A 27,844-nucleotide genomic window follows, 5' to 3' on the forward strand; every position below is an offset into this window, starting at 1 on the left:
ATAGTTATTCATTTTACCTAACAACAAAATCTGGTTAAATAATTCATGAACTGTATTAGCAGCTTTCAGTAATCGGTGTTTAAATTACACCTCGGTTTTAAAAACTTCAAAAAATAGATCCGATATGTCTTAGGACACTTTACAACAAAATAAAAACCTCTTTCAAAATATACATCAAAAATAAGTTGGAGTAAAGTAACGAATTCAATCTTTTCACAGTATATACATTTTAATATGAAAATACTACAACATAAATGCAATTCAAAATATCTTTGGCTATGAAAAATACTATGAATATTTAACCAATATTTGCTTAAATTACACTCAGAATGTAATATCAACATCATATGGCCACTAAATGACTGGTCAAGTTCCTTAAAGAAAAGCATTTCCTCTCCAGAAACTTCAAGTGTTAAATTTAATAATATCTTTTATTTTGGGTGTACAAAAATTTACTTACACACACTGTTCAGCAATTACTGTCCTAAGATGGCTGTCTTCTGGGTTTTTGTGCAGTGTAGTTTGGTAGAAGTTTACCAACGTTTCAGATGTCCTTGCTGCCTCCATCATCATGGTGATGACTCATCACCACATGGCACTACAACCCAGAAGACAGCCACCTCTGGACTCACTGTTGTGAAAACCTCAAATCCTACAATTATTGTCCTGTTCATCACATTCTTAAATGAAAGTCAGTTGTGAATCAGAGGATGCTAATTTGTTTAAGTTAGAAGGTTTTTATATAGGGATAAACATGATTTTGGTACCTGTTAAAGTTTTGATAGTTTTGCACTTTGACAGAGCTTGATCAATTTATGTGTTCTTCATGCTGTCTACTCACATTCAGGATTCATTTACATTTGATGATGCTATCATTGGCTCAGAATGACCTAATTTACGGTACTATGCCAGCATTTTCCTTCAGGAAAACAACAAGAACCTATCTTTAGGTTGTGATTTGAACTTGGTATGTCCCAAATACAAAGCAAGAATACTAACCACTTGTCCTCATATTATAGTGACATCTTTCTATTCCATTCTAAACATGTGCCTTTCTTGCAGTACCATCTCATATGGTGCAGATCCTTTCATCACTAGATGCTAGAGCTATATTCCATTACAAAAAACATTTGGTACATGAACTATCTGGTGGCGTTCTTTTACAAAATAAGACAGGAGACATGACACAAAAATATTACTTTTGACGTGTATTTTACATTTTAATTACCATTATTGCTTTTGTAAAAAATATAAGTACAAAAATTTAGCTTTTATTATCTACCATGCTACAAAAAGAAGTCAGTACTTCCCTTCTAAAGGTAGAGGCAGTAGGTTCATCTAACTATTGGCAAATACCGGCAAATCCACATGGTGTTGCAACACAAGACCAACATCGGTATTTTAAGCTTTGTTCTGCAACCTATCTAAATAAGTCTATTTAAGGATGCATGAACTGAATATGAGTGACGGAGAACTGCTTCTTTCTTAGATTTGTGGCACTAGGACCACATCAAAGCATCTGAAGCACAATTTCCATGTAACATGAAATTTCAGGGAAGCAAATTTCAGAACACAAATTTTATGCTGCACATTACTAACTACATTACCATACTTCATTCACAAATTACTGTAAGAAGCAGACTGGATTTTCACAATTACACACAAATGAATATTTTCTTTGGTAGATTCAGCTTCACCCTGTTTAACAACACATTTCACTCTATGAATGATCAAAGCTCAACAAAAGTATATAAATATTAACCTTTAAGAAGAATGTGAGAGACTGATTAAAAAACTGCAGAATGCAAATGGCATAATACAACAATATATAACAAGAACAAGTCTCTTTAAAAATGCTCATAACTTTCATAAATAATAACTCCATTATAAATCTGGAAAATGTAATACGTCCCATCTGACCCCTCCTATGGCAAGATGTTGGCCTACATCAAGTTCCTAAAAGACCATGTTTTTACGTTTTATTCACGCTTTAGTGTGAGCAAATCAGAACAAAAAACCTCATGTCTCCATGTGCCTGTATATTACCTTTCTAATCTTGTCCTTTATGAAAATGGCATTAGCTTCCACCTTCATACTGACTTTGAAGTATTCATTTTGTCATGCAACATGAAAAGCAAAATGAATGCAGCAGTATATCCTGGTACTAGTGCAGAATATGTAAATTATAAAATGGTTCATCTGTGCTGAATCACATATGTGCAAAATGCAATGCTACTAAGAAGACAGTCAGCATACAATGTATCACTCTACCATGATGCAGCCAGCATTAAAATGCCTCATCATGTGAAACTCCAATGACTATTTGTAACGTACCTGCAAGACGTGAACAGAACTGTAACTATGCTTAATATCAGGGGAAAGTTACACATTTTCCTGTACAAATCTTCTTCAGAACTAATTAATCTATTATTCCTTATGTTCCACTATGTGCATCTGCCTCCAAAATAAAACACATGCAATGCTGTTTAATAAAAAAAACTACTCCAAATGGCCATGGAACTCTACTCTACCTCCTCATAACTGTAATAGAACTGAAATCTAGGGATTACTAAAGGAATGTTTATTTGATAAATTTTCAAATCATTCAAACATGAAAGATCTGAAAATCTAAATTAAGATGTCATGGGAGGTTATACACATTAATAAATGCTCAAAAACTGTCCTTTATATTGAACAGTGATGACTCCATTGCCTATCAATGTAATCATACAAGGTGTTCACTTGCTAAGTTTCTCCTGCAGCCACTGTTCTGTTAGTTCGTCCAGTTCCCGAACTTCATACACGCGCGTTAGATCTGCCTCCTTCTGCAGTGCCAACTTTGTCCCAGCGTACATAATCTGAAGCTCCATCTGACTATCTGTTTAGATACACAATTAAATGATGTTATCGCTAGGCCACTATTCTTAAAGGAAATACACTGCAGCTGTAACATGTGGTTCACAGACACATGGAGAATAAAGGCAACTGACAGGTTGCAGTGACCTAATGCCTCTGCTGTTTGGAGGTGAATGGCGAGGCAAGACTTGAATAGTCACAGTAAAGAAAACTTGCCAGAGCAAAGATATCCTGATTAAAAGACCAGGTTCGCCAGGTTGAGATTCATGTGAGGCCAAAAAACAATTCATGTAGAAATAATAATTCTTCAAAAATCAAGACACTAAGAGAAAAGAACAAGAAATGGAGATAACAAATACAAGAAAAGAAGTCACAGTATCAATATAAAAAGTAAAAGTAAAGCTATCCCACTATACGCCATGTAGGCACTTGGTGGGAGAGGAGGTACATCTCCTGCTCATTCTTGACCTCAGCAATAGATGGGGGTGAGTGGTCAGCACCACGCCCCAGCCGCGCTTTACCCTCGGGAAAGGACCCTGGTACCCATTGGATAGGAGGCTGGGTAGGCCCCTGAACCGGTCTGTTTGCAGAGGCTAGAGGAAAAATCCTCTGCCCCCAGTCGGGGTTTGAATCCTGGTCGTCCAGTCCAAAGCCAGTCACTGTACTGGCTGAGCCACCCCAGCTCATTTAACAGTATTTTCATGAAACTAACATCATATCCCTTTTAAAAATCATTGTCTGTGTTGCTACTTTAATTTTAAATCAAAGAACAAAAGGAAAGACAGTACAATTACACTGTCTTACCTCGAGGTGTGACATAAATGAAGCACATGGGGTACGAAACACGACCATCAGCATGTTCCATGCGGCAACTGTACACAACAAACCGAGGCTGATGCCCTGGAAGGGTTTCTCTTAGGTCATCCACACTGATATCCTGAAATTGTACATAACATCCATAGTCAGGAGCAAATCTAAATTTAGTGTCTTTTGTATCAAAAGCACAGCTGCTCCTGTGCTTCATTAAGCATCATGGAAGATGTATGGGAAGTGGAGGTATCAATGTTGATCTTCTAGGTTCTAATGCTGTCTAAACTTGTAGGTATTATTTGATAATCTATCTACAAGTCCAGTCTACCCAGAAGACCAACATCCACATCTTCAACACTTTGAGAACCTCACATCGCACAAGAAAGACTCAACACATTTTTAATAGATACAGATGAGTGTTCAGTGTCATGCTCCGACAGTTTTATCCACGGTAGCAACTGGATAGAAACCTGGATGAGTCCCAGAGCCAGTCTTAGATGCAGCAGTGAAATAATCAAGTTCACTCATGCAGACTCATTCTACAAGTATCAAATTAATAGATTCAGTAAACTAAGAAATGTTCCTCTAAAATCAACTGCTTGTTTTGTAACAGGCATCAGGATAAGATACTAATGTTACACTTCAGTAGTTTACAAGATGATGTAAATCTTACCTCAATCAGATCATCAACACATATTGTCTGTTTCTCTCGATTAACTTTCACTGGAAGGCAAAAAATCTCATCAATTCCAACTGACTGTTCAGTTAAAATAATCTCATTTACATACAAGAAATTCTCATTCTTCACCTGGGTTTCTAAACAAGTCTCTCTATGGAATCTAGAACACAACATTCTAAAATCCATAACATTAAACTCTACTTGAATGTTATTCTTTCTGAATATGGAAGTTATACTATTAAAATACAGTTTAACACATACTTATCAGTGCTGCATTTGTATCATTCTTTCGAAAGCGGAACTTCTTAAGTGCCTCTTTGACATCATCATCAATATCACACACTTTAACATGATGCGACTGAAAAACAAACAGTATCTTTGTTCAAAATTCAATGACATAACCTGAAAGTTCCATTCTGTTGATCTGCTGCTAGACTACAGGAAACCAAATCTCATACAAGGTGTTATTCTCTCATATATCTACTGAGGTGCAATAATTCAAGAAAACTCACTGACAGATCTGTATTTGTACACGTGAAGCTTAGAAAAACAAATATTTTATCATATTTTGGACATATTTGTATATCTGTCCGAACATAATCAAATCGGGCCGAAGATGCAGATTCTAGCAGGCATATTTTTTCTTTACAAATACGAAGTTCTGGTCCAATATCTATAGCTGCGGCAGAAGGCCTTGCCTTCACAAACATTAATGATAACTATACATACCATTACAAATGCAAATTGCAGTACTTCGTAAACCAATAACGAAAATAATCAAGACAGTAAAGTACTGCCCCTCAACATACAATCCTGTTTCACCCACTTCCAACATGAGTATTTATCGTACTTGATCGACTTCATCAATTATATCGAACATATTTACAGAAATCGATGCTTCTGTGGCAATGTCGACTAATAATAACATAGAGAATATACGTGAATGATAGTCGTCTTCAATGTATGCAATCAATGAACGTGCTATTTTATCACACTTCCCTTGCCATAAATCTCTGTATGGAAAGGCATTTCTTGTCATGCGTCTTCATGTTCTGATTTTCATAATATTTTGACATTACATTCCATATGCCTAAGGACAGCTCTCGGTTACCCGCTGAATAGATGCTAGGTGGGCCCCTGAGCTGGTGACGAAAAGATATTTATTTGCCCGTCTCGAAAATCGAACCGTGGTCGTTAAGCCCGTTGTCCAGTCACTATTCTGTCCCAGCTTCTGACAATAATATCAACATCATCAATACCTGTAACCCATTCGAACTTGTTTCCTTACACAATAAAATTTAAATTTTGGGTATGTATATATATGTGTGTGTGTGTGTGTGTGTGTGTGTGTGTGTGTGTGTGTGTGTGTGTGTGTGTGTGTGTGTGTGTGTGTGTGTGTGTGTGTGTGTGTGTGTGTGTGTGTGTGTGTGTGTGTGTGTGTGTGTGTGTGTGTGTGTGTGTGTGTGTGTGTGTGTGTGTGTGTGTGTGTGTGTGTGTGTGTGTGTGTGTGTGTGTGTGTGTGTGTGTGTGTGTGTGTGTGTGTGTGTGTGTGTGTGTGTGTGTGTGTGTGTGTGTGTGTGTGTGTGTGTGTGTGTGTGTGTGTGTGTGTGTGTGTGTGTGTGTGTGTGTGTGTGTGTGTGTGTGTGTGTGTGTGTGTGTGTGTGTGTGTGTGTGTGTGTGTGTGTGTGTGTGTGTGTGTGTGTGTGTGTGTGTGTGTGTGTGTGTGTGTGTGTGTGTGTGTGTGTGTGTGTGTGTGTGTGTGTGTGTGTGTGTGTGTGTGTGTGTGTGTGTGTGTGTGTGTGTGTGTGTGTGTGTGTGTGTGTGTGTGTGTGTGTGTGTGTGTGTGTGTGTGTGTGTGTGTGTGTGTGTGTGTGTGTGTGTGTGTGTGTGTGTGTGTGTGTGTGTGTGTGTGTGTGTGTGTGTGTGTGTGTGTGTGTGTGTGTGTGTGTGTGTGTGTGTGTGTGTGTGTGTGTGTGTGTGTGTGTGTGTGTGTGTGTGTGTGTGTGTGTGTGTGTGTGTGTGTGTGTGTGTGTGTGTGTGTGTGTGTGTGTGTGTGTGTGTGTGTGTGTGTGTGTGTGTGTGTGTGTGTGTGTGTGTGTGTGTGTGTGTGTGTGTGTGTGTGTGTGTGTGTGTGTGTGTGTGTGTGTGTGTGTGTGTGTGTGTGTGTGTGTGTGTGTGTGTGTGTGTGTGTGTGTGTGTGTGTGTGTGTGTGTGTGTGTGTGTGTGTGTGTGTGTGTGTGTGTGTGTGTGTGTGTGTGTGTGTGTGTGTGTGTGTGTGTGTGTGTGTGTGTGTGTGTGTGTGTGTGTGTGTGTGTGTGTGTGTGTGTGTGTGTGTGTGTGTGTGTGTGTGTGTGTGTGTGTGTGTGTGTGTGTGTGTGTGTGTGTGTGTGTGTGTGTGTGTGTGTGTGTGTGTGTGTGTGTGTGTGTGTGTGTGTGTGTGTGTGTGTGTGTGTGTGTGTGTGTGTGTGTGTGTGTGTGTGTGTGTGTGTGTGTGTGTGTGTGTGTGTGTGTGTGTGTGTGTGTGTGTGTGTGTGTGTGTGTGTGTGTGTGTGTGTGTGTGTGTGTGTGTGTGTGTGTGTGTGTGTGTGTGTGTGTGTGTGTGTGTGTGTGTGTGTGTGTGTGTGTGTGTGTGTGTGTGTGTGTGTGTGTGTGTGTGTGTGTGTGTGTGTGTGTGTGTGTGTGTGTGTGTGTGTGTGTGTGTGTGTGTGTGTGTGTGTGTGTGTGTGTGTGTGTGTGTGTGTGTGTGTGTGTGTGTGTGTGTGTGTGTGTGTGTGTGTGTGTGTGTGTGTGTGTGTGTGTGTGTGTGTGTGTGTGTGTGTGTGTGTGTGTGTGTGTGTGTGTGTGTGTGTGTGTGTGTGTGTGTGTGTGTGTGTGTGTGTGTGTGTGTGTGTGTGTGTGTGTGTGTGTGTGTGTGTGTGTGTGTGTGTGTGTGTGTGTGTGTGTGTGTGTGTGTGTGTGTGTGTGTGTGTGTGTGTGTGTGTGTGTGTGTGTGTGTGTGTGTGTGTGTGTGTGTGTGTGTGTGTGTGTGTGTGTGTGTGTGTGTGTGTGTGTGTGTGTGTGTGTGTGTGTGTGTGTGTGTGTGTGTGTGTGTGTGTGTGTGTGTGTGTGTGTGTGTGTGTGTGTGTGTGTGTGTGTGTGTGTGTGTGTGTGTGTGTGTGTGTGTGTGTGTGTGTGTGTGTGTGTGTGTGTGTGTGTGTGTGTGTGTGTGTGTGTGTGTGTGTGTGTGTGTGTGTGTGTGTGTGTGTGTGTGTGTGTGTGTGTGTGTGTGTGTGTGTGTGTGTGTGTGTGTGTGTGTGTGTGTGTGTGTGTGTGTGTGTGTGTGTGTGTGTGTGTGTGTGTGTGTGTGTGTGTGTGTGTGTGTGTGTGTGTGTGTGTGTGTGTGTGTGTGTGTGTGTGTGTGTGTGTGTGTGTGTGTGTGTGTGTGTGTGTGTGTGTGTGTGTGTGTGTGTGTGTGTGTGTGTGTGTGTGTGTGTGTGTGTGTGTGTGTGTGTGTGTGTGTGTGTGTGTGTGTGTGTGTGTGTGTGTGTGTGTGTGTGTGTGTGTGTGTGTGTGTGTGTGTGTGTGTGTGTGTGTGTGTGTGTGTGTGTGTGTGTGTGTGTGTGTGTGTGTGTGTGTGTGTGTGTGTGTGTGTGTGTGTGTGTGTGTGTGTGTGTGTGTGTGTGTGTGTGTGTGTGTGTGTGTGTGTGTGTGTGTGTGTGTGTGTGTGTGTGTGTGTGTGTGTGTGTGTGTGTGTGTGTGTGTGTGTGTGTGTGTGTGTGTGTGTGTGTGTGTGTGTGTGTGTGTGTGTGTGTGTGTGTGTGTGTGTGTGTGTGTGTGTGTGTGTGTGTGTGTGTGTGTAAGCTAATAGGTCGAGAACGGATATATCGATTTGCATCAAACTAAGTAAGTTTATTCCTTGAGACCAGGAAGAGATTTTAAAAGGGTCATCCCCCCACAAAAAATGTTCCGGGTTCGAGTCTTGGTAAATATGTTGGGTTTAGGGTTAATAATATTTTTTTTCTATAATATTCAACGATAAGTATTGAATGACTAGGCACGTGGTTAACATTTCGGGCAATAAAGATTAATAAAAATTGGAAGCATTTGTCCACACTCTTATAGTAGTTGATAAATTTGATGGATGAGATATTGTGGAGTGCAACTTCCTTTATTTTGCTCTCTGATATTGTTCTATCTACTGACGCCCGTATCATCTAATATCTCCACAAAAAATTAAAACTACAAGATAGTGAATAGGTGGATATTATATGAATGGTGATACGCCACAATGATGAAAGCTGATTGTTTAGAGTTTTGAAACACTGTCTTTTCTCAAGAGCTGAAATTGCTTGAATAAGATATGAAAGCCATTCCTTTATTACCAGATTAACAGTGCAAACGGAACAGGATGCACTTTATCTCTGTTATGAGAAACGACAATATTTTCAGATATTAGAAGAACGAAAAACCCCGTACAATTACACAATTTAATACAGACAACAGGACTATCGCCATGGTGGTCTAGCGGTTAGAACACTGGCCTTGTAATCCTGGGGTCTCGGGTTCGATTCACGGCGGTGCCCGAATTTATAACTTGTGTTGGGCAAGGCCGTGGTCTAGGCAACACGGAGTTTTCCTCCGTGGCATCCCAACAATTACTCCATTCACACACAGAAGAAGGCAATGGCAAACCACTTCTGGATCATCTGCCAAGAACGTATATGAACAGGTCCCAGTCCTAGTCCGAGAAAAGGATGGAAGGATCCTGTTCATATGGACCTGTCGTCAGACAGAACACTAAATAATAATAAAAAACAGGACTATAACCTCATGATAAATAAAACCTGGCCTCACAGACATTTAAAAACGCTTATCAATTGCATTTTCCATGGAAGTAAAAATAGTTGAAAATGATTATTATTTTCTTCCTAAATAGCTGAAGTCATGAATTAGGAAGTACTGAATAGAATAATTATTATTTATTTTACATACAACAAACAAAATAGGCTATAATCTAATTAAATATTTATTAGATAGGATATTATTCATGAATTAAAATATTTTTTTCGTAGTAAGACAAAAGCTTGTTCGTTAGGGGGACGAGATAACTCACATGTACAGATTATTCTGCTTAATAATAATAATTAAAGAGCCGCATGTGGCTCGCGAGCCGTCCGTTGCCGATCCACGTCGTCGTAATATATGCTATATCAGGTGCGGTTTCTTCATAAGTGTTTTATTTGCGAAATAAAGTCTCAACAAGTCGATAAAAAGGATTGATTTTCCGATAATAGACTTATCTAACGTAAGTGTTCCTGATACTACTGTCACTGTTACAAGTGCTCGTTTTAAACGAACTTGTGACATAAAATCTCTCACTTACCAAATCACAAATTCATCTCAGATTAGATTACGTTCACGCCCATCGATAATGTAAGTACTATATTAGAGTTTCGTATTCGTTAAACGTTGCATTAATAGTTTTCTGATCCTAACGAAAATGAGTTCTTGCCGAATTATTAGCTTTAGTTTGTTTCTGTTCGCGGTTTTCCAGGTTTCTCACCTCGCAGACGTGCAAAATGGTGAGTATAATATGCAAAGTTTGTGTGTTAAGGAATGTTAATGTGTTTCCAAATTGGGCACAAACATCAACTTCAGAAAACCCTTCTTGCTCTGTCTTGTTTGAAACTCTGTGGATATTATTTCCTGGCTGGATTTCTCCTTTCTGAACAGCCATTTTTGTTGTATTTTTAATATGTGTATTAAGATTTGTATTCAGACTACCATATCAATACCAGTGGTTTGTGGCAACAACCAAATACATATTTTACATAATTACTTTACTTAAAAAGGGTAAAATCACGCCGAGTGCTACTTCAGTTTTCAAAATTTCTCCTAAACCTGCAACAGAAACACAATCAACTACGATAATTGTTGAACGACGTTGCGTGCATTTAAATGAACATTAAACCCTTTCATAATGAAAGTAGGCACACATTTTAGCGGAATTTGTGAATTGTCCCAGAGCTTTCCGTGATTTTCCTCGAGGGGTATTCGCGGATGGTAGAAGTACTCTCCCATCCAGATTCATGATAATCAGAGACCCTAAGAGTCGATCAATTTCAGATGCGGTGGTGTATTGCTACTATGGATCGTGGGCCACGTACCGCCCGGGCATCGCACAGTTCAACGTCGAAAACATTAACGCGTCGCTCTGCACGCACGTCGCCTACACGTTTATGGGACTGAAAGATGGCGTCATCGTCTCTCTGGATGAGTACAATGACTTCGAAGAGAACTGGGGAAAAGGTCAGTTCGCAGAGTTAAGCCCGAGTCAGTCACAAGGATGCCAGATAATAAGTACACTTCTTTGTTTGTTTGTTCTGTCTGAGGACAGGTCCATATGAACAGGATCCTTCCATCCTTTTCTCGGACTAGGACTGGGACCTGTTCATATACGTTCTTGGCAGATGATCCAGAAGTGGTTTGCCATTGCCTTCTTCTGTGTGTGAATGGAGTAATTGTTGGGATGCCACGGAGGAAAACTCCGTGTTGCCTAGACCACGGCCTTGCCCAACACAAGTTATAAATTCGGGCACCGCCGGGAATCGAACCAGAGACCCCAGGATTACAAGGCCAGCGTTCTAACCGCTAGACCACCGTGGCTATATATTTTGTAATATTCTGTCAAATTATTTCTGCAAGATAATTTAATTCTGTTTACAAAATATAGTAATCACTTTTCGGGGTACGAGTTCTTCAAATGTTCGTCTAGGAAACTGAGAACTGACAAAACCTACTTTTTTTCAGGATCGCTTAAAAAGTTGAGTGCTTTTGCAAAGAGCTCTGGCATTAAAGCAGTCCTGGCCATTGGCGGATGGAATGAAGGCTCAGTAACATACTCCGAGGTATGTAATCTCTTCCCAATTGACACGTGATCAACAACAGTACCTAAAAGTACTTTTAGATGCAAATGTAACAATGAAATTATTTCCTAATGCAGTGGAAAGCGAAACAATGTATAAAAGGAAGTAATTACTAATGCAATCTGCGTTAAGTACGATGAAAAGGGAAGTTGTCCCAGCAGCACACCACGCAAACGTTTAGGGGGAGTGACAGACATTAAAATATATTTACGGAGAGGCTGCTCATATTAATATAATATAGTTTTTTTTTCTCTACATATGATCGTAGATTAAAAACACATTTTTAAATTTTCATTGTTTGTAAATTGCACATGGAACCAGAAGACGTAAAATTGTATGCTGTTCAGCTTAAGTCGGGACAAAATCCCTTGAATTCCGCGGAATTGGTTTCAGGTGGCTGCGACGGAAATCGGACGAAACAAGTTTTCGGACAGCGTCGTCGCCTTTGCGCAGAAATTTAACTTTGACGGAGTGGACTTGGACTGGGAGTACCCGACCCAACGTGGTGGATCTCCTCACGACAAGGTGAAGAAGCACGATGTTCCGGGGGCGAATCTGTGCGTTTTGCTCACGTCACTAGCTTTCCGATAAAATGGAGTTAAATGCATTTACCGTGTAAACAAAAAAAAAATCATTGTCGATATTTTAAAAGAGAGTCCATTACGAAGTACTGCCGCCCCTCTGATTTCCAGAGGATATAGAGCGCACATATCGCCCCGGCAAAAGTTCTAAATGTTCCGTCAGGTGGTTCGTGTAAAAGAATCAACTGTTTTCAATTGTTTCAAATTTCTGCAGGAAAACTTCTCATTGTTGCTTAAGACGCTGTCAGAAAAGTTACATGCCGAAGGGCTGACGCTGACCGTCGCCGTGTGCGCTGATCCCGTCATGGCGGAGGAAAGCTACGATTTCGAAGAAGTTGCACGGTGAGTTTCGGCTACAAAGAACAAACTAGCGTCTCTGTAACATCCATCTTTTTCTCTCCCTAATCTGTTAGCAAAACCAGTGACGACTTGCATGTATGAAACACATCGTTTTAAATTCAGTTCGCTGTTTCATAAAATGTGTCACAATTCAGGAACGTCGATTACATCTCCCTCATGGCCTTCGACTACCACACGGCTTCATCGGGCAAGGTGACAGGCCTGAACTCTGGTCTGCACGCACTTTCGTCGGAGACTGGTGACGACGCCAAACTGAACGCGGTAAGAATCATTTCACACTCTAGCTGGCTTAGAGAACCAGAAGGTTCATTGCCGAATTAACCAAAGCCCTCCACCGGACCCTGTCCTGGGCCAACAAAATCCAGTCTCCTTCAACTCCTATCTCCCATAAATCCCGCCTGAGATTATCCTCCCATCTACGTCTAGGTCTCCCCAGCAGTCTCTTCCCCTCAGGCTTCCCAACCAATACCCGGTGCACACCTCTTGTCCCATCCATGAGCGCTACATGCCCAGCCCATCTCATTCTTCCTGACAATATTGGAGTAGGTAGCTGTATACTGAAATACAGCGTAATCCCAACTTCATACAGCGCACTGTTTCGACAAATGAGGCTCTGGAAACGTGGGATTTAAAGTTCACATGGTAACAAGTACAAAGCTGATGATGGAGGCAGCAAGTACCTCTGAAATGTCAGAAAACTTCTACCAGACTACACAGTCTTTGCTACATAATCATTAATCTGGTACTAATGTAGTATATTCATTATGGTTTTATTTAATGTGTGGACAGTCACGAGAAACCACTGCAGCGTCAACCCCAAAACCAATGACCTCAAAATAAATACATCTTATTTTTAAGAGTAAAACTGATTATTCCACATCATTTTACAGGAGTACAGTGTGAATCAGTGGCTCGATGGGGGAGTTCCTCCAAGCAAGCTGCTCCTGGGCATACCACTGTATGGTCGAACATACATCCTTGCAGACCCCGAACAACACGGGCTGGGTGCCCCTACCATCGGTAATGGCGTCAGTGGACCATACACACAAGAGCCTGGATTCCTCTCATACTATGAGGTAATTCAGTCTCCTATTAAAACAGATGTTTACTCAGCTGAATAATTTCTAGTTCAAATGCAAACTGAGATACAGCCATCTTCAGAAGTAAACTCAGTACTTGCTGGAACTTTTAAGAGTGTGTCTCTCGCACGTGACCCACTGGTAAGGTGATGATGAATCTGCATGAAAATGTCTCAGTGTAGAAGACAAGCGAATCACTTGTCATATTTAATCATCATGAATTCTCAAATACAGCTCACTGCTTGTAAACACCAATTTGCATTGCATTCCCTTACCAAAAGATTAAGGTCCTCACGTTCTACCACCTTTTTAATACAATCCATGTAACACCCAATTAAATACACCCACCCAAGAAAATGCAAGGCACAAACTACGAGCAGTGTCGAGTCAGATTTCGTACTGAAGCCTCCAAATGTGCGCGGTGTGACATCATATGCTCACTAAATCCTCATAACCCCCCAAAAAAGATTACACACACGAGATTAGAAAGTTTGTTCTGTCAACACTGCTCTCAATCCACGATCCTTCAGGCAGTTCATGGATTTCACTACAGACGATCAACCACAAAACATATTTCTCATTCCACAGATATGCAAGGAAACAGAGTGGAATATCGTGAGGAACGATCAAGAAGGATACGTGTATGCTCACTATGACGACAACTGGGTCAGCTACGATGACATCTCTGCTGTCGCAGCAAAGGTAAGAACCTTTCCACGCACAGCAGTAATGTTCTGTTATGACTGTACTGTGGCATGACAGCGACATTTCATCCAACAACTTTGGAACAGACCTCCTTCCATCATGAATCAAACATCCTGGACTATACATGCACACCTCTGCATCACGAGTCTCAGGGTGTAAGACATTAAAAGAAAGTGCCTATTTGCTAGACAAATTAACACAAGTGTGAACCTCACTAACTCCTCCCCAACAATTGTCAGGCTGATTAAGTCGAGAAGAATGAGGTGGGCGGGGCATGTAGCGTGCATGGATGGTACAAGAGGTGTGCACCAGGTGTTGGTGGTGAAGCCTGAGGGGAAGAGACCGCTGGGGAGACCTAGACGTAGATGGGAGGATAATCTCAGGCGGGATCTATGGGAGATAGGAGTCGAAGGCGACTGGATTTTGTTGGCCCTGGACAGGGTCCGGTGGAGGGCTTTGGTTAATTCGGTGATGAACCTTCGGGTTCCGTAAGCCATCTGGTTGGTTGGGTCCACTATTTGGGAAGCCTGAGGGGAAGAGACCTCTGGGGAGACCTAGACGTAGATGGGAGGATAATCTCAGGTGGGATCTATGGGAGATAGGAGTTTAAGGAGACTGGATTTTGTTGGCCCTGGACAGGGTCCGGTGGAGGGCTTTGGTTAATTCGGTGATGAACCTTCTGGTACCATAAGCCATCTGGTTAGTGGACCTCACTAAAGACACCATTTCAGTCCTACATACAGTGCCACGTTGATACCAGGCATATGATGGGGATGACTGACATCCCTGAATCAGTTTTCAGCAATGTAACAAATGGTATGGGAAAACCTGCACTACTGACAATGTTAACCACAAACCCCATACCAAAAAGCACAGTTACACCATGTCCTGTCTATAGGAAAACACGTAACTGAAGTCTACTGTATTAGCACTCCGGTATTCAGTTCACTAGTAACTCGACACGGAATCTAAGTGATCGTTTCCTTTACGTCTGCTACTCTACGCGCTGAAAGAAGCTAATATAAGGCGCAGCACACTTCTAAATAATTTATTCTCTCCTATCGCATTGTTCATGACACTTGAACATGCACATATACTTCAGTGTGTTCTGCGTAGACCAACCTCCTTACTAGCAACTAATGGTTTGTTTGTCTATTTCATGTCCTGGTGATGTTGCAGGCTCAGTTTGTGAAAGACAAGCGTTTGGCTGGAATAATGACATGGGCACTGGAATCCGAAGACTTCCGTAACACCTGTGGTGAGGGCGCAAATCCCCTTCTCACAACAGCCAATAAGGTGCTAGGACGGCTGTAATGTGACACTGACATCATCACCTTCTAGAACACTTCATATACTTTTTCTTAATCATGTTTGTATAAATCTTGACACACAATGCTATCTATTTACTACTCATGTCTGTAGCAACTCTCTACAAATGAATAAAGCACCTACAACGTTCAACTGAGTCGAACACACTGAACCACTCCCTGAAGCATACAAGTAGATAGAACCAGTCCCCGCTCACCTCATTCCAATCCTTTATATTATATATTACCCACTGCGAAAACATAAAGACATTTCACGCAAAGAAATTACAACTGTTTCTCCCTTCTAAAGTCTCAACTGTGCTGGCGAACAAACGCACTGTTACACCAGCAAGCAGAGAAATTACATGTAATGAATTACAATTTAAACTGCAAGCTAGATGCAGAATATCTACAAGCCTGAGATGTCGGTAAAAGGGGAAGGGAAGGCAATTGGGAGCAAGACATCAGAAGTGGTAACTCTTCTCCTGCCTCCCTGTGCCTTGCCCGATTGCCAAACAACCTTAAAGGTCAGCAGAGTTCAGAGATGTCTTGCGACAGGTATGCATGTTCAATTTAATAGACTGATGGCAATGTTAGGCAGTCTCTGTGTTGTTTCGATGCAGGGCACATGCATGTGCGTGCACACACGCAGAAAATCTTAAATATGTTGCATAAAATTCAAAACAACACAGTTTTAAATTCTTTTATTTTATGAACAGAACATTGGAACAGCTAACTTGAACACTGCAATTTACAGACAGATTATAATTTTACTGAAAACTGCTCCTTTTGCAAATATCCTGAAAAAGACTACACAAGGAGAAAAAAAAAACAAGATGTAATTAATACACTACTCAGTGCATCCTACACAAATGTGCACTAGGAATGAAAATCTTATTCTACAATATGGCTTTTTGAATAGCTTCTATGCTGATGTTCAGAATGAACATACAAACTACAATCTGCTGAACATCAATAAGCAATTAACAATGGCATGTGAAACAAATATTCTTGTCCTTTTAGTTTATTATACCATAAGAAAAACACCAACAGCCTAACACCTGAAACATCAAGAGAAAGTGACAAAGAAAGGAGCCAGTAACTGACATGTTGCAGTGCACTCACAAAATAAAGCAACCGTTTTGCTAGTCACGAGCGTCATTCTGGGTGTTGCCATTCCTGTCCGTAGAATCGCGACCCCTGAAAGTGAGAGAACATAGCTATCAAATTGTGCAAAACTCAAAACCCAAAGGTGCACAGATGAAACCGTAGTGTTAAGCCTCCACACGAAGAACATCCACCATTTTAATAAGCCCACTTTCTGAGTAACAGTGTGGGAGTCTGACACAATTTAACACTGAACATTAGTTGTTCTTGAAGTGTTGCATCTTCAGAGACCCTGACCCATCAGCTACCTTCATCCCTTCTGGAAGGAACCACACCCCAAATCTGTAAATGGCTGGATTCCAGCAATATACTGAACCTTTCAATGAATTCCACTGTAGGTGATCTTTGTCTTTAGCCCCACAAGTTTTTGCTGCTCAAAATACAAGATGTCTGCACTAACACCCAGCTGAGACTTAGTGCTCTATAGCTAACATGCGACGACCTGGATGAACCGTCTAAAAGTACAGAAAGGGTACTGTCCAACTCCTACAACAAAACTGGTAACTCACCCACAAATGCTAATAACCAAAATCTACTGTCTTGTTAAAGCAAACAAGGTGATGTTTAAAAACCATTTAACTGATTCCATTTGTAGTGAACATGGCCATATTGCTCTTGGAACGAGTCTTCACGACCCTAAACTATACCCTAACGCGAGTATATGGGCTACTTTAAAGCAGCATACAGGGATGCATGAAACCACAAACTCATTGAGGTTCTACTTCCTGTTCATTAGAAAATTGAGGTTATGGATGCAGCAGATTGGGAAGACTGGAGGGATTAATGGTCACTGTACCTCAACAGTAGTGAATTCCCAACAAAGCATCAGGAAGTGTAAAACATTTAAAATCTTCAGATTCAGAACATGATTTTTCATTAAACTCTGAAGATAATTATAGTCATGTGTCCTATATTATCCTTCACAATGATCCAGAAACATCTGAAGGGGTGTTATAGTACCAAACAAATTCAAATAAATGGCTAATTTTTGTATGCAATATTGAGCCCCACAATTAACTGTGCATTCTATTTACATGCATAATACTATTACCGCAACTGACACACTACATTTATACTTTGCGTGTTCGGCCAAAGTTCTTCCTATTTGGATCTTTCTAAATACATGAAGCCAGAGAATCACAAACGCATTCAAACTGGCAGCAGCAGCCTCAGCAGAATAACAACCTTGTTACCGACACTATAATTTTCTTCAGTCAGTCAACCTGATTCAAACACTTTGTTAGGCACTTCCTGTACACATCGTGTTGAACTAATGATGTGGTACGGGTTCTATTCAATTCATAACATGGAGGATGATCAGCAGAGGTATCGTTACTCTTTCTGGACATGCATTTCTGTGATCTGGATAGTTTGAAGTCCACATATACAATCCATACATTTACAGACAATATTCTAGCCTCCTTTCTCCAAAAACAAAGCCCAAATACAAGCAGAAAGTTCAACTTGAACCCACACCACCGAAGAGGAGGAATGCGAAAGTCATCTGCGAATCCACACTAGTTAACACAGAAGCTTTCTCTGATGTACTGGTACAATACTGAAAGCACCTCCCCATTCGGGCCATATTCAATCTTACAGGCTCCGAGTTGAGGAAGGGGGACATGTGACCGAGAACAATAGGAAAGTGGTTATTACCTGTGCTTGTAGGGTTTCTTTATTTTCAACACATTCACAACCACTGCTGAGGTATCTTTAGGAACAACAAAATAATGCACACTTTTCTGATATGAAACTTCATTTCTTAGTACATCTGATGACACCAATGCATGCATGTTCTGATGTGCAAGTACAATGCAATTAATGAATGGATCAGCAACTGAAATCAGTTCACAAACCTGCAGAATTTGAGACAGCTAAAGTTATTTACTTTGAAATCAGAATTACTGTTGTAAAATGACTGTCATTAGTTGAGTTGTAATCCTGTTAGGCACCAAGTTCTCATAAATCTGCTACAATTTACAGGGACTGCACAAGATCTTTAAATATCATCACAAAAGTACACGAACACCATCTTTTGGATCAATTACGTTAGGCCTATGAAAACAATAGGGAATATACATAAACGTCTACACATGAGGCTATTTCGGAAGTAAAGAATAATTAACTTTTATAATTTCAAATTTGTCTACTGTAGTATGAGTACATTGACTTTCCATTCACCCTGCATTACTAGAGCTTAAGAAACCACCTACATTGACATTAAATTTCCTGTCAAGCAGGGTGCGTATACACAATGACATGCAAGCGGTGTTAAATGATTATACCACATTACATCATTTGTTAGTCTGGAAAGAGCACATTAGCCCCATAAACAAATTCTTTGTGTCTAAACAGAACTCACATTTATGGCTCAGCAATTTCATTTATTAATTTTAACTGTAAATGCCAGTTCCCTACAAGCATGAAACATTTTAAAATGCATAAGCCTTTCCCTGATAAGTAGCAGCAACAGTCTTGAACATTAGCTAAGAGGGCTTCAAGTTAGTTCCAGTTTGCTGCCCTTGCTCCCCAACGTGGCTATGATGGTGGCCTTGGTCCTCTGGCAGTCTCCAGTTATACCAACTGTGCTTCATCTCCCTGTTCTCCAGTTTTTGTCACTGCCAAATCTGATGCGAGTCACTCGACAGAAATCAGTGCTCCGCGTGTTTGCTCCACAGGAAGTTAGGTTAATAGGGGTGGCACAATTTCAGGTGAATACCCTTTTGAGATTATGTACTGAATTTGCTCTAAGGCTTTCGTAGACAGTGCAAGGGGTGGTGGTTTTCTAGGGGCACTACATCAGGGTTTTAATGTACAAAAAGCAGTGCAGAATACAAAAATGAAAAACTATTGAACACACATACACATTGAAAAGCAAGGCCTACAGTAAGCAATCAACCATAATGGACATCACTTTATATACATATTTTAAAACATAAAGCTGTACAGAACATGTTATCGCTAATAACAATAATACCGCAGAAGGGAAAGACCATCTCTACAGAATTGCAGTCACAAACACACACTGCGCACATAACACAAATAGTGAAGGTAAAACTACAAATCCAACATGGATGGCCCTGGGAATGAACCCAGGCCCCCACAGTGAGAAGTCAGAAACTAACTACCTGAGCTATAGCATGGCCCCTGTCAAGTATCTGGTTCAAACAAAGATTTAGTGCCATGTATCAAGTACCTGCCACAAATCATGGTAAGCACTCAGAAACAATATTCCATTCTTTTAGGAGTACAAAGACGGACGAGTCAACGTGGTTGAAGAACGCGCATAGGCGAAGCAGGTCACTTTGCTGCCTGCCTTTTTGTGCAGAAAATCTTTGATTAACAGTTCTGCTGTTGTGCACGGTGATCTATTTTTTCCTACAGCCTGCAAGCCGAGACAAACCGCCACTACATCAATGTACGTGTGCGACGAGAACATAGGATCCACATTACCAAACTTGTAAAAAGTTGAAATGTTATCAATCAGTGTTGCGCCAGACTTTCACTGTAAATGTGTGTTTATGCTGTTATGTCAGCTTCCACTACTTTACGATACACTTCGACCAACCAAACAGCGAAACTTCTTTAGGGCAATGCATGTTTACACAAAGTCAAAACCCAATCCAAAAACACGTATGTCTGTATTCCAAAATTTTCTTTTTTTTAAAAAAAAATCAGGAGTATCACACTGTTCGGTATATCAAAAACTAGACGAGCATTAACAAAGTTTACAACAAATAAATCTTTGCATTTTGAAAAAGTGATGCACATTTGTTCATACCTGTTACAGCTTCAAACTCACAAGGCACTGAAAATAGGGTTTAGACAAAGGACATTTACCTTGAGTTTGGAAATTTTCCTATTTTGACTATCTTTTAGAAAACAAAACCCCTGCACACAGCATGCAATAAGGGGGGGGGGGGGATTAGTTGCTTCAAACATTACAAAATTTTTAAACTGGTATGCCAGATTTGAACTAATGAATGAAAATTTATGGAACAGAGTTAAAGGTTATGAAAGAGTCTCAGGTTACAAGCCACATCAGATGGCTGAATGGTGCATTAACCACATCTGCCAAAGTTTTGAGAACCGAGTTCCCATCGGCGAGCACGCTACAAAGGATCAGATTTTGTTATGCAGCAGCCCCGAGGATGAGACCAGAGATTGTTCTCGAAAACATTGGCAGAAGATACGGTTTATTCACCGCTCAGCGACCTGGTGTGGCCTGTAACCTGAGAGTCTTTCAGCAACTTCAGTCACTGCGAAAGCTTCACCTTGTACGTCAGAGTTAAAGTTATTTTGAAAAGCCTCACTTCAAAAAAGTTTTGTTGAGACGTAAAGTAAATGCAGGAAAAGAAGCTAAATTGCAGCAAATTACGGCAAAGATAAAAAATCAATTTACAATTGAGACATGCAAAATTCACATCCACCATATTTTCCACAGTAAAAGACACTTTATTACTGAAAAATGCCACACACAACTTAAGAATCCAAAGGTATACAATATTTCTTCACAAAAATTTCAGTCAGGAACTTACATGTGCTTTATAATCTGGAAAAGATAATTATTTCTGCAGTTTCAACACAGAAATGTATTATAATTACCACATTTTCAGTCTACTTTTCTACCCCCAAAAATCTGAAAGAAGGTTCACTGCTGGCTGTATCAGATGCCAATTACAGCATTTTTTTTGGAACATTTTGAAGCTCTTTCAAAATAGACTGATTATATATGAAGCAGGTAATATCAGAATCCACCATCACCTCATACCAACAACTGAAGGTTGCACACTGACACAAGCACATGGATCGACATCATCAAAATTACACATCGTTAAAACTGCTACTAAACATGTATAAGCGGTTACAAAAACGCAAACTCAAAAGGCAAAGCTCAAATAATGGGAAAACTTCTTGCTGAAATTACTCTTCAGACTGCGTAAAATGCAGAAGCATTCCCTCCCACAAGCAGCACTCTTACCTGCTCCTTGACCGAGACCTGGAGCGGGAATGGCTTTTAGAGCGATTCTGGGGCGAGCGGGAGCGTCCGTGGTCCCTGGAGCGAGACCTGTCCTTTGGACTCCTGTCCCTGGATCGTGATCTATCCTTTGGTGATCTATCATCCCTAGACCTGTCCCTAGAAGACCTGTCTTTTGGAGATCGGTCCCTGGGAGAGCGAGAGCGGGAACGGCTGCGTGAACCACTGCGTGACCTGGAGCGGCGGTCCCTGGAGCGGGAGCGAGACCTTGAACGTGAACGTGAGTATGACCTGAACAACCACCAGGAAAGAGAGCATAGCATCAGAAATGTGACACCAATAATTACAGCCTAACATGTAGCTGAAATCGATTTAACTCATTTTGCAAGCGGCAAATTTTCATCTGGCAATCACAAATCAAAGTGTACATAATTGTCCTACAAAATTTCAAAACTAATGGCTACTCAAAAAATGAACAAAGATGGTGTACTTAAATACGAGCCCAAGTTTCAATATGGTCCCTCAATATGCGAATTTATTTATACCTCGCTCCAGTATTGGAGACTACAAAGCATAAATTACCAAACATAAAATACCGGACCTGGATATGTGGATGAAATGGTTTCCTCTTTCACTCAAACACTGAGTAATTTTTATGTAAACCCACCCTAAATTGTTTCCCTTGTACCATTACAGAACTCACATATTATAATGAACAGTGATTCAATTAAGAACCACTGGCGAGCTCTAGCGGACAATCGGAGAAGCTACGTTGAAGCAACTCAAGTCGTGTCATATAACTGGGCGTGTGTGGTGCAGTGTCGACTCTATGCAGAACCCGAAGACTCAACAGAAAAACTGGCTCGTAGCAGAAGATGTGAAGGGGGAGACAATTAACGCTTGCAGTCTGCGTAGACTTGTAGTAATTTTGCTGTAGACTTTAATCAGGGCTCAAGCCTGTTGATTCTCAGCTCTGAAGACAAATACAAAATGGCAGGACAGACGGAGCGGTCGATGGACCAGTCGTGCTACGAAGTCTCAGCTAATTTACTACGATGGGTCGGGATGATTTTTCTAACTCTCGCGTGGTGGACGGGTGGGCGTGTGCCCTCGTCTCTGAAGAATTCATAGAAGTGGCAGTAGTTCAGCCCGATTTGTTGACTTGTCTAGACTCACAGTTGAAGGAAGGAGGTTGTGTTTTGTGATCTTATTTTTCAGCCGTATTTCCTAAAAAATGTTAGGAATACATTATCACAATTTAGTCCACCAGTCTTATTATCAATTAGCTTTGAATAATATTATTTTAAAAAATCAGAACCCAAAAGCAAACTGTATCAGAAATGAAATACTGTACCGTTAAAAATGAAGAGCTTTCAAAACAAAACGAACACGACGAGCAAATGGTATACATACCTGCGCCTGCCTCCGCGGCTACCCCTGTAACGATAACAATCTCGCGCATAATGCCCACGTTCGCCACACTCATAGCAACGATCCTCTGGATGGAAGGGTCTTCCCCGCCGTGGTGGTGGTCCACGAAAGCGTCCACTTCCCTTTCCTCCCATGCCATTTGACATCTCCACCCGAACTCGGCGCCCACAGATAGTTCTGAAATTAAATGTTTCAGTAAACAGTTATCAACAGAAGTAAAACAATTATAACCATGTAGTTTAATAAAAATCAAGACATTTGTACATTATGAGTTATCAGAAGAAAATGAGTTGAAGTGACAACAAATATGTACCTTCCGTCTAGGCCCCTCACAGCATCTTCTGCATCACGTGGATCCTCATACTCTACAAATGCAAAGCCTGGTGGGTTTCTAGCAACCCACACATTGCGCAGAGGTCCATAGTACGAAAATGATTCTTCAAGTTCTTGTTTTGAAGCTGCTGAACCTGAACAAAAAAAACAACAACAGAATTTCTTAAATGTCTCTTCAAACTTTCACTCAATTATAAGTGATAAAATCCTCTCAGGTTATCAGTTACATCAGATATGAATAGATGTGGCTTATCTGAGAACATTGTCACATTTCGTTGTAACATCAAACCTGGAGAAGTCTGGTCTATTGAAGTTTTCTTTCAACATGGGACACACCAAAAGACAATAACTAAAATGCAGTATTAGATGGCAACAGTATGAACACTTCCATGTTAATCAGCAAATTATGTAATGCTATACCCTGGGCCAGCCCCAATTGTACCACACTGTTTCATCCAGCTATCTTTAGCTCAGTGCCTTACCTCATTATCTGAATTCACTTCCCAGTTTCCACATTATTAGGTACTAGTTTAATTTCCATTTTTCCAGTCCCATGTCAAATTTTTTATATACTGCACCTCTGTTATATAAATGTTTCATTCTCTAAAGCAGGGGTTCTCAAAGCAGATGCCACTGATGTAATCTGTGCAGCCTACATGCATCACAACGTAATGATTAATTTTAAAAGAATTATGGAAATTTTATAATAAAGCAGAGGGTAGCCCAAGGTTCGAAACCCCTGCCCTGCAGTTGAAAATGCACTTTGCTCATGACAGACAATGCAGCTGTGTGAGTGACGCTGAAGGCCGTGTCCAACAGCAATTCGCCAATGGCACTACAGCCCAATTTTGGGCCTTGGCCTCCTCCCATGTGGGAGGTTTCTTCGTCCTTGAAGCATTCATCTGTGAGTAGTGTGTGACAAGCCCATTGCCTATAGGCCAATATTATGTTGGGGTATTGTCCCATAAGGTACATTTAAAACTACGCCAGTATACTAACCACTACACCACTTATGCAGCCCATAACTCTTTCTGGCAGTTACTTTCCAATTCTGAGAATTCGTTCTGACCTTCCTAAAGTACAGTAATTGCGAGGTACCTTTCACGATTCCCTGGTTAGTGAGATTGTTTCTGGCTGTTAAGAATCTGACTATAATTTTGGTCATATCCAGTAACATAATAAGACACTGTTGATAAACTTTGTTTCATATGCAGTTATATTAATGTGGTTCTGATGCATTACTTGTTCCTTATTTAAATTGCAATGTACAAATAACTGGAGGAGTATGTATGTATTGCTTCATGTGGAATGGTTTTCTGAATATTCTTATCTTGACAATGCTACTTCTGTCCATTAATACATCAAGGAATGTCCGAGTTATCCCTCTTCCTAAGGTGAACTTTGTTTCTAGGTGGCCCACATTCACATTAGATTTGCCTTATGACCATCCACTTTTAAATGTTTTTCACGATTTCTCCACTGTGGGACTTAACTGCCTGTTATCTACCCCCTTAAGAACATGTCTCCCTATTATCCCCATACACCACTTCCAACAGCAATGTTCCCAACTAGCACAATCATCACCTGTGGCTCTACAACCCAGTGTAGGTCTTGGACACCTCTTTTGGAGGTTACTTATACATTTAGACAATTAGTGGGACTCCTTGGACAAGTGATCAGCCCATCACAAGGTCTCTGCCTGTACACGACAGCACAACACAGAAAGATGCAAACAAACATTCATGCCATGAGTGGGATTCAAACCCACGATCACTGTGTCTAAGCACAAGAGGCCCATGGTTCCGTACGGCCACTGTGACCAGCAACTAGCACAATGTTCTTCTCAAATAGTGCAAATACTTTTCAATCTCACATAAAAATATCAGAAGCTTCAACATGAGTAAACTGCGCTGAAAACAGATCCGTTACATATGATGAATTCTTTTGTTCCTTTGGTTGGTTGGGAAGTTAAGAATGTAGAATACCCACAGTGCAAGAAGTCTCTTCAGTCTGTGCAAACACAACGGCTGCTTTTAGCATTACATTTGGTGACTGGCTAAACCACATTAATTGTTGTAAAAGAAGAAATTTGGAAATGGTCACACCTTACTTATGACAAAGGAAATCTCATGGGCAGCAGAGCATATGTGAAATGACTACTGCTATACTTCACCACCATGGGAAACATGGAATGTAATCACAAATATTACAGGAAGTGGGAAATATTTTGGTAGGCACAGTTAACCTTAATACAGCAAAAGCTTTTCAAAGGTACAGACATTGAATTCCTTTTGATTTACTGAATTATGAAATTCAGAAACAAACTTACCAAACACTATGGGCACTAAATAAACTAACAAAAATAATTTTTCTGCATCCTTAAAGGGTGGAAGGTTTACAACCTTTTACTCCAAATAACGTTAGCCGCACATCGACGTTCAAGCAGGAAGCCCCTAAAGTCCCTACACACACCAGTTTAAATTAAATTCCCATCTGAAAAATTCTTTATCCAACGCTTTTCAACCACCGCTTCAGGACACGGCCTAGCCAGCCATGGTCAGGCAGGCAACACTTAATGAACTAAGAATATGTGTAATCAATGGGGAATAAAAATAGTATGGATATTTACTATCTTACCTAAATCACCAACGTAAAGTTTGCAGTCAGAAGAACCGGAATCCCTGTAACGCGACATGCTAGCTATCCTGCAAAAATATAATAAGACACCATTGATTAACTACGTATTTCGGATATTAACTGAAAGAAACGTCTTTAATATACATTTATAATCACTAAACATGCAGCCACATTAACCAAAGACTTACCAAACACACCGTAAGCAATACGAAACAAATTACTTCTCGAAAATAAAGTAATTCAAATACTAAACCACTCCACACTATCTCACGAAACAAAATGGCCAAAACATATAGCGGAAATCGGAAAAGACGCTATTGGAATGATGGGAAATGAGCGGGAATCAAGAAATCCTCAGGGTATGTTCTGAAAGAAATACACTGTTTCCAGATTCAGAAACCGCCGGCTCAAAATGAAAGATTATAATAGTTGCGCACAATTTGTAGATCAATCAAAGTTGAAAGCCTTATGAGATATGCTGTTAATGACTGGGCTCTTACAAATCACAATGTGCCAATTTCCACGCATTCCTACTACGTAATTTACAGACGCCCTTTGTTTGACACATTTTCTGGTGGTATCCCTGCACTCGCTCTCACTGGAAAACTACTAGGATAATATCAACGTGTACCCATCATAACAAACATTTCTCAAACTATATGAATTCTTGATCACCATGTAAGCAATATAAACTGACCTAATGACTAGCCCCAGCTTCTGAGAAAAAAAATAAGTCTCCTTTCATGAAACAATGAGCTTCACGTGGCCAGAAAAATTCCTAAGTTAGCTGACCCAAATGTTGGTAATTTCAATACAAACAGCATCAGCTATGACATTGCAAGCAATGCGCATGTTAATCACCCTCATCGTATGAAGTCAATGATCGATTGGAAAAAACAATTTTGCAATATCATGGGATAAAATATAAGAGAAACTGTAGTAGCGGCGATGTAAAGAAAAGGTTGACAGTGGAACCACTGTTCCGGAGAATCTGACGTAAATACGTCTCTGTAATGTAATGAAATGTAATAATTCTTACATAAGATAAGTACCTGTAATATTCTAAAACGTTTTTACCAGCACAAAATTATCAAGTCTACGACGCACTTCTTCTACAAGTGATTCACAGCTCAGCTCTTTCCACAATAACGAAAGCGGATTGTTGACGTCAGTAATGTAACACAACAATGCACGCAGTTCATATAAAAGCTGACCATTGTTGTTGACGGCAGTAATGTAACACAACAATGCCGAGTAAACAGATGACGTAACAATTAGTTTCTTAGGTAACATAACCATTGTTGTCAGTCCATATTTATAAATTGTTGATATGGACCTTGCACATCTTCGTTACGCCTTTTTGCCGAATGACCCTTCGTATAGACGTAGTTACGTCAATAAAATTGTTCAAATTCGAAATAACCCCAATTAGAATTTTTGGATTTTATCATACAAGGATTTACCATTCTAATATGACATTAAATTTATTAATTTTATAAGCCCCATCTGTTACCATGAATGTAGAACTGAAAACTTAGTATTGTACTTAAAAAACTTAGACAATAATTTTGCCTGTTGTTTTGTATGGGTGTGAAACATGGTCTCTCACTCTGGGGGAACATAGATTGCAGGTGTTTGAGAATAGGGTGTAAAAAAGGGAAGAGGATGGTGTATCGAGAAAACTGCATAATGATGAACTTAAAAACTTGTACTCCTCCCGCAATATTGTCAGAGTGATGAAGTCAAGAAGAATGAGATGGGGAGGCATGTAGCAAGCATGGATGGGGCAAGAGGTGTGCACCGGGTATTGGTCGGGTAGCCTGTGGAGAAGAAAACGCTGGGTAGACCTGTACGCAGATGGGAGGATAATATCAAGCGGGATCTATGGGAGATAGGAGTTGAAGGTGACTGGATTTTGTTGGCCCAGGGAAGGGACCAGTCACCAGTTAAATAAATTATATTCTTTATAGAAAATAACCTTCTTTCATCTTTAAGCATATGTCAGAGGCATATTAA

General features: G+C 40.5%; 3 protein-coding genes across 4 annotated transcripts; 1 reads left to right on the forward strand and 2 right to left on the reverse strand.

Annotated features, from left to right (window-relative positions):
- Window positions 1–412: 412 nt before the first annotated feature.
- On the reverse strand, window positions 413–5,233 carry GMF (Glia maturation factor). Its single transcript, XM_022059679.2, has 5 exons — window positions 5,075–5,233; window positions 4,607–4,703; window positions 4,340–4,389; window positions 3,661–3,793; window positions 413–2,878 (listed from the first exon to the last, which is right to left on the reverse strand). The coding sequence occupies exons 1-5, from the start codon at window positions 5,075–5,077 to the stop codon at window positions 2,739–2,741; spliced, it is 423 nt and encodes a 140-aa protein (XP_021915371.1). The 5' UTR covers window positions 5,078–5,233; the 3' UTR covers window positions 413–2,738.
- A 4,555-nt stretch (window positions 5,234–9,788) lies between these two features.
- On the forward strand, window positions 9,789–15,436 carry LOC110827765 (acidic mammalian chitinase). The gene is made up of 9 exons (XM_022059731.2): window positions 9,789–9,906; window positions 10,451–10,633; window positions 11,135–11,232; window positions 11,644–11,775; window positions 12,046–12,173; window positions 12,326–12,452; window positions 13,082–13,267; window positions 13,859–13,972; window positions 15,155–15,436. The coding sequence occupies exons 1-9, from the start codon at window positions 9,825–9,827 to the stop codon at window positions 15,287–15,289; spliced, it is 1,185 nt and encodes a 394-aa protein (XP_021915423.2). The 5' UTR covers window positions 9,789–9,824; the 3' UTR covers window positions 15,290–15,436.
- Window positions 15,437–15,971: 535 nt separating this feature from the next.
- On the reverse strand, window positions 15,972–26,171 carry LOC110827767 (serine/arginine-rich splicing factor 7). 2 transcript variants are annotated; one of them, XM_087359626.1, is made up of 6 exons: window positions 26,017–26,171; window positions 25,829–25,896; window positions 23,172–23,325; window positions 22,841–23,035; window positions 21,431–21,694; window positions 15,972–16,482 (listed from the first exon to the last, which is right to left on the reverse strand). In XM_087359626.1, the coding sequence occupies exons 2-6, from the start codon at window positions 25,884–25,886 to the stop codon at window positions 16,428–16,430; spliced, it is 726 nt and encodes a 241-aa protein (XP_087215752.1). In that variant the 5' UTR covers window positions 25,887–25,896; window positions 26,017–26,171; the 3' UTR covers window positions 15,972–16,427. The 2 variants fall into 2 exon arrangements, with proteins under 2 accessions (XP_087215752.1, XP_087215751.1); XM_087359625.1 differs by having other exon boundaries at window positions 21,431–21,718.
- Window positions 26,172–27,844: the final 1,673 nt, after the last annotated feature.

The sequence above is a fragment of the Zootermopsis nevadensis genome, unplaced genomic scaffold (genome assembly GCF_977971745.1).
Source record: "Zootermopsis nevadensis isolate Lab colony 2312 unplaced genomic scaffold, Znev_1.0 Znev_ptg000032l, whole genome shotgun sequence".
In the NCBI taxonomy this organism is placed as follows: domain Eukaryota; kingdom Metazoa; phylum Arthropoda; class Insecta; order Blattodea; family Termopsidae; genus Zootermopsis; species Zootermopsis nevadensis.